At 40.4% G+C, this 5,712-nt stretch overlaps 1 protein-coding gene across 1 annotated transcript; it reads left to right on the top strand.

The window, feature by feature from the left end:
• Positions 1-1,002: 1,002 nt before the first annotated feature.
• LOC310989875 (uncharacterized protein) lies at positions 1,003-2,789 on the top strand (the record flags this gene model as incomplete). Its single annotated transcript, XM_083977027.1, has 3 exons — positions 1,003-1,012; positions 2,087-2,213; positions 2,690-2,789. The coding sequence occupies 3 exons, from the start codon at positions 1,003-1,005 to the stop codon at positions 2,787-2,789; spliced, it is 237 nt and encodes a 78-aa protein (XP_083833153.1).
• Between the last annotated feature and the right edge of the window lie 2,923 nt (positions 2,790-5,712).

Genomic DNA, 5,712 nt, shown 5'->3' with positions numbered 1-5,712 from the left:
TCTGCGCGCAGCCACTGTGGTAGGAAGAAGGAAGTGCCTTTACTTCCCCACTGTTTGGTGCATGGTGACATGTGATACCTTAGCAAGAGAGAGGGAGAGAGAGAGAGAGAGAAAAAAAAAGCATTGACTCAGCTATTGGTCTGTCATGGTCATGTCAAAGTCATATACGTTTTAAAGTGTGAGGTAAAACTTTTAAAATAATTACATTTAAGTGTTTAATCAGGCTCAACTTGTTGCACTGCCTCGTAGAAACATATAAAGTCAAATTAAACCCATTACACATAACCAGCCAAGCAAACAAACACACACAAATTCAACTTGCTTATCAACTTTCCTCAACATCTAACAGCTGCTGCAGAAATGAAACTGGCTGGAAAGTCTTTAACATGATGGGCCACTCCTGAGTAAGCTTTATGCCACAGGTAATGGGAGTCAGACTGGTTTGAGATCAGTTGTTGGAGCAGCACACCGTTGTTCAGTAATCTGCTGCCACCTTGTGGCTCATTCTCTGTCATGACATCGACAACCTCATATCTGTGGCTGCTTTCCTTGTTTTATTGCTAGAATAGGATACTTAACTCTGCCTGACCATACTGACAGTTCTGTCTTCATCTGCACAGATTCAGAGATATCCAACTCTGCTGCTACCAAAAGAAAAAATGTCACTAAAGGTGATTAATATTCTCTCTTTTCTCTGCAATTTTTTTCATTATCTTATGTAAGGTATGTTATATAAACAAACCACAGGCACAGTTTCACATCTGTGATCTGCAAGTAGCTGTGCAGTCAAGTGAAAACATAAAACAGCTTTATGAGAGAGACAAGATGTGTGCTTTCAACTGTGGTAGTAAAAAGGTCTCTGTTTCTTGTCTGGGTGCCTGTTCCACAATTATCTTTTAACACTTCTGTGTCAGACAGCAGCAACACAGGATGTCTTTGCAGACCTGTTATCAATCACCCTGAAGGAACCGTATGAGTGTCTGCTTAGAGCTTCAAATGAACATGTACACAGGTGAGGCAGTGTGTGTGTGTGTGTGTGTGTGTGTGTGTGTGTGTGTGTGTGTGTGTGTGTGTGTGTGTGTGTGTGTGTGTGTGTGTGTGTGTGTGTGTGTGTGTGTGTGTGTGTTTTATAGAACAGTTTTATGTTTTTTGTACTTTCTGTATGAAGTAAACTGCACTTCTTTAAAAGGCTGGACAAATCCAAACTTTATTATTTTTTTTATTTTTTTACTAAGACTACATGTAACAGCCACTTGTAGATAACTGTATTGTAGTATATAAACCAATATTTTTGCTCCCTTGTCAGAGTGTAATCAAAAGCTGTAATAGTTTAAAAATCACTACCTGATGCTGCTCATCTTTGGCATCACTATAGTTGCTGTGTCATAAAGTCCTGAGATCATCACATTCCCAGCCCAAACTGGAAAATACCAGACAACCTCTCATTGACTAAAAAGGTCCTAATAGGCTGTAGGTGTCCACCTACTGGTGGTAACTAAAAGCAACTTACATTTCTGTCACCATCATAGTAAGTATGTCCACCAGAGAGCACTGTACATGCATGGTCCCATTGGTATGTCTCAAAAAATATAAACTAGCTCAATTTCATTATAGAACCTTTTAATTTTAAACAAACAACCTATAAAAGTGAGGAATAATTAAAAAAAAAAACAGTACATAATAAACATACCAACATCAACATAATATAACAAGACATACAAATGTGCAGGAGTAACAGACACATATTCCTTATTCTTGATGAGTATTTTTTATTTTCATGTTATCTGTGATGGTCTTGTGGGAAATCGTGGATGAATGACTGAACTATAACATTATTTATCAGGTTTTGTAAAGGAAAAGTAAATTATTAACTTGTTGTCAGCAAAATACATGAAATATTTACTTTCACCAATGTACTGTTACAGTATAATGAGAAGGCATGTGATGAGCAAGTTTTCTCTGGGTTTATAACAAAAAATCACTTCACCTCATGGCAGATGGGAGGATGGAGATGGGTGCAGTTGGGACTTGTCTCATGGCTTTAGAATCCAAACTGACCCCAGCCTGACCTTCAAACAAATTTGAGGTTATTTCAGCCCTGTCTGGGCGATATTCTTCGTATTTATCGGGTGTGGCTCAGTCATAGAGGATGTGGAAGCGGTGTGGAGGCTTCAGCCTGCTCTGATGCATGGTCTGACTATGGCTGAGATCAGGTGAGGATCATTTTCACTGTTATAACAGAGTTATAGATGGTCAATAATCAGTGACATATAACTGACCAATTTATCATTAATATCTTCTTGATTTCTTTCAGCTATGGAGGCTTTGAATGCGCATGTCTCTCCAGTGGCTCCCACTTCAACCCTCCCTCCACCCAGGCCATCTATCTGTGTGTGTGTGGGGATGAATGGTGATCCCATACCTCGCATGTCAGTCGGTTGGAGTGGTGCTTGGAGCTGCCATGTGAAAGGTGAAGTTGTCACATTTGTGTATCATTAGAATATCCATATCAGACGTATACACTGTAATGGGGCCACTACACAACTGATTAATGACTGACTAATGCCAACAGGCAATGGCCTCTAGAGAGAACTACACCAAGGCCCACGGGGCTGCATTTACCCTGCTGCAGTCAGATGCTCCAATAGGAGAAGCTCTGATTGGAGAGGACCCTGACCTGCCTGGTCAGCATGCTGGTGCTGCTGGGGGCTGTGAACACTAAGACCAGAAACCCCCTTGTGCCTTTCATGGTTGGCTGCACTGTTTTCATCAATGTCCTGGCAGGGTGAGTAAACGTTAGTGAGAGGAACTGAGACATGATAGGTTCATTTTTATAATAGAGTTAATCTGTTCTGGAAGAGTATGAGGGACATTTTGCAGTTAAATTCTTTATCTGCGTGATTTCAACCTCTAGGAGATGGATTCATGATAAACTAATCTCTTATCACGTCAGCACTTTTATAGCTATACCTCACATAGAATGATCACATGTTGTGTTTTCGCTGTAGCTAGGTGTGAACATAAGGGAGTTCAGTTCATATAAACACGATGTTCTACACTACACTATAAAATCCTGCTACGTCGTTGCGCACCCATGCATTTAAAAGAAAATGTGGCCAAAATTTGAACTTGAACAAAAAGATAATAGACCTGATCCACCTTCTCAAGCCAGAAAGGTTACCTCTAATCTATAAGATAAAAGACTACATTGCACTAAAGGTATAGTAGGTCTTCTTCAAAGGTTCTTTCTGACTGAAAAATTTGTTTTCCTGTTTTGACAGACTTTTTCTCAAAGACTATAAGTTTTGATTCATTCTGAAATAAGAGTATGCTCACCTTCAGTCAGATCATGATATGGCTCTATCCTCTAGATTTATGAGATCCCCCCTTCTTTTGTACCACTAACATGCTCTCGTATGATCAAACATTGTAGGTAGAATTAAACAAAGCTTTAGATGATTAGTGAACTCATCTCTCCCTCAAAATGAGATGTTATTTAAGAGACTGGACACTGGTTTGTGTCTCAATTTGCACATAGCCCTAATCTATCAGGTTGTCAAAGTCATGATTCATTTTCAAAGACTCATTCAAAGAACTCCTGCACAATATACTGAATAATATGACATATTTTTTCCTGGCTACAGATACTGTATATCTGTTCCAATCATACAACATTTTTCAACCATGTGCACGACAGACGCAAGTGAACACAATTTTATGCAGAACATTTTAGCACAAAATGATCAAACTCATTACCTTTTGAATTGAGAAGAACATTTATAAGAAAAACTCTTGAGCCAAAATTCAATTACTTCACATTTTCAACCACAAACGCTGCTCACCGTTAAAAGGAGACCAAATGGCAACCTTTTCAAAGCCAAGAGACATCTCTGCTCCAGCTTTGTGTTCCTGGTACCCCGTCCCCGGTCTCTATAGCCGGAGCAGTGAATGCCTGTTCGGCACTGGAGGGTATCATGCTGTTTCCATATTGTACCCTTGAGCCTCCCCACAGCAGTGGCCCACATGGGAAAGCGGTGCAGGCGGTGGGATAAACCAATTACCCCCCAGTCTGGGTGGACTCCTGCCGGTGCACCATGCAGCACCTCCCGTCCGGGCCCTCCTGGGCTCATTCCCCATGAGAGCCTGCTGGAATTCCCAGAGATGAGAATTGTGTGGTCTCAAAAGCCTGCAGAGAGGCTATATTTTGCTTGGAAATTTGACATGGTGCCCCTCTGGGACAATACTGAGGGAGGAGACTTCAAACTGGGTTTCTGAAGGATGAAGAAAAGTTTGTGGAAGCCTCGATTTTTTTTTTTGGCAAATGTACCAAAGAAGATTTGTTTTCAGCCTGTAACCATGTCTTATATAGACAGAAAATGCTTTCATAGTAGCAGTTCCTATGGATCTAAAACACTGAATGCCACACATACAGTAGCATTTATCTAATATACTTTTATAGTAATTAATTGGCCCAAAAACAAATTTAAAAGACCACAGGAGTGTGTTTGTATTGGCTGAGGATAATTTTAATAAAGTTGAAGTTAATCAGGTGAGACTGCGGGGAACATGGCTATGGGGAGCGAGGGGATACTGAGATATGGACTACGGCACAAATATGTAGCAGAAATACACAGGATGAAAATGGAGTGAGCGGCCTTTAGCTCTCCCCTCCTGTGGCTCCTTGGATTCATGAGCCCTGATGGTTTCTAGATGACAGCAGCCGTGACAATGGTCATTATGTCTGCTAGAGGCCTTGTCACTGCAGGGCCATTGTGTGGGCCCCATTCACCACACAGTCATTTACACTTTCATTGGCAGCTATTTAGTCCTCATAAAAAGTTCAACACACCAATTTGTGAGCCCTGCTCAGCCAAGGAGAAGTGTGGAATAGGCTCGGAAAGCAGTTGCTTTAAAAGTCAATTAATTGTTCCCCTCTTCTGGGAGGGGCTGAGGGGGAGGATCCCCAGGCTTTGGGGCCTCACATCTGTCCATTCGTCTTCTTGGACCATGATACAGGGGCCACACAAAAGTTTGATTCAGTCTGCTCAGAGCTTTGGCCATCTAATGGGACTTTGTATTTCATTTTATGGTAGGATTATCCTATTATCATAAGAATCTGATTACAAGGGAAATGGTGGTATGCAGAAGGAAAAGGAGCAAAATAAGCTTGTAGGACACTTCAGCTCTAAACGCCATTCTCCTCTCAAAATCTGAGATTATGCAGCATTTGGTGAGAATTGGGGGCATAAATTAATTTAAGCCTTTAGTAATAGCCACCAATGAGAAATGGTGCAGAGTCCTAAGAGGTGAGTGAGAAGACCTCATGAAATTTAGATTTTTATGCATTGTTCATGAGCTCAGTTCACGTCTGAACACTTCATTACTTATATATGAACAGACTAGATGGAAATACATATGTTTGAAATTAAAATTCTGAATATTTTATTTTGCTCAGACTTGTAGGCAATAAAACCCAAATTCTACTGGTCAGAAGCCACATACCTTTATAAAAGTTTATCAGTCTAATTTAGGCTTAATTAAAGCAATCAACATTTGGCTAAGCGACTAAGAGAGTTTCAAAAGCTTAGTAGAGTTGAGGTATTTCATCTCAGTGATAATAGTGAAATACTGGCAGAACTGTTTGATTTATTGAATCCACTCAAACGTAAACTTCTACCAAATGTTTCACTGACTCATCTCAGTACATAAAGA

The sequence above is a fragment of the Trachurus trachurus genome (genome assembly GCF_905171665.1).
Source record: "Trachurus trachurus genome assembly, chromosome: 8".
NCBI lineage: Eukaryota > Metazoa > Chordata > Actinopteri > Carangiformes > Carangidae > Trachurus > Trachurus trachurus.
This window is presented reverse-complemented; position numbering and strand designations above follow the sequence as displayed.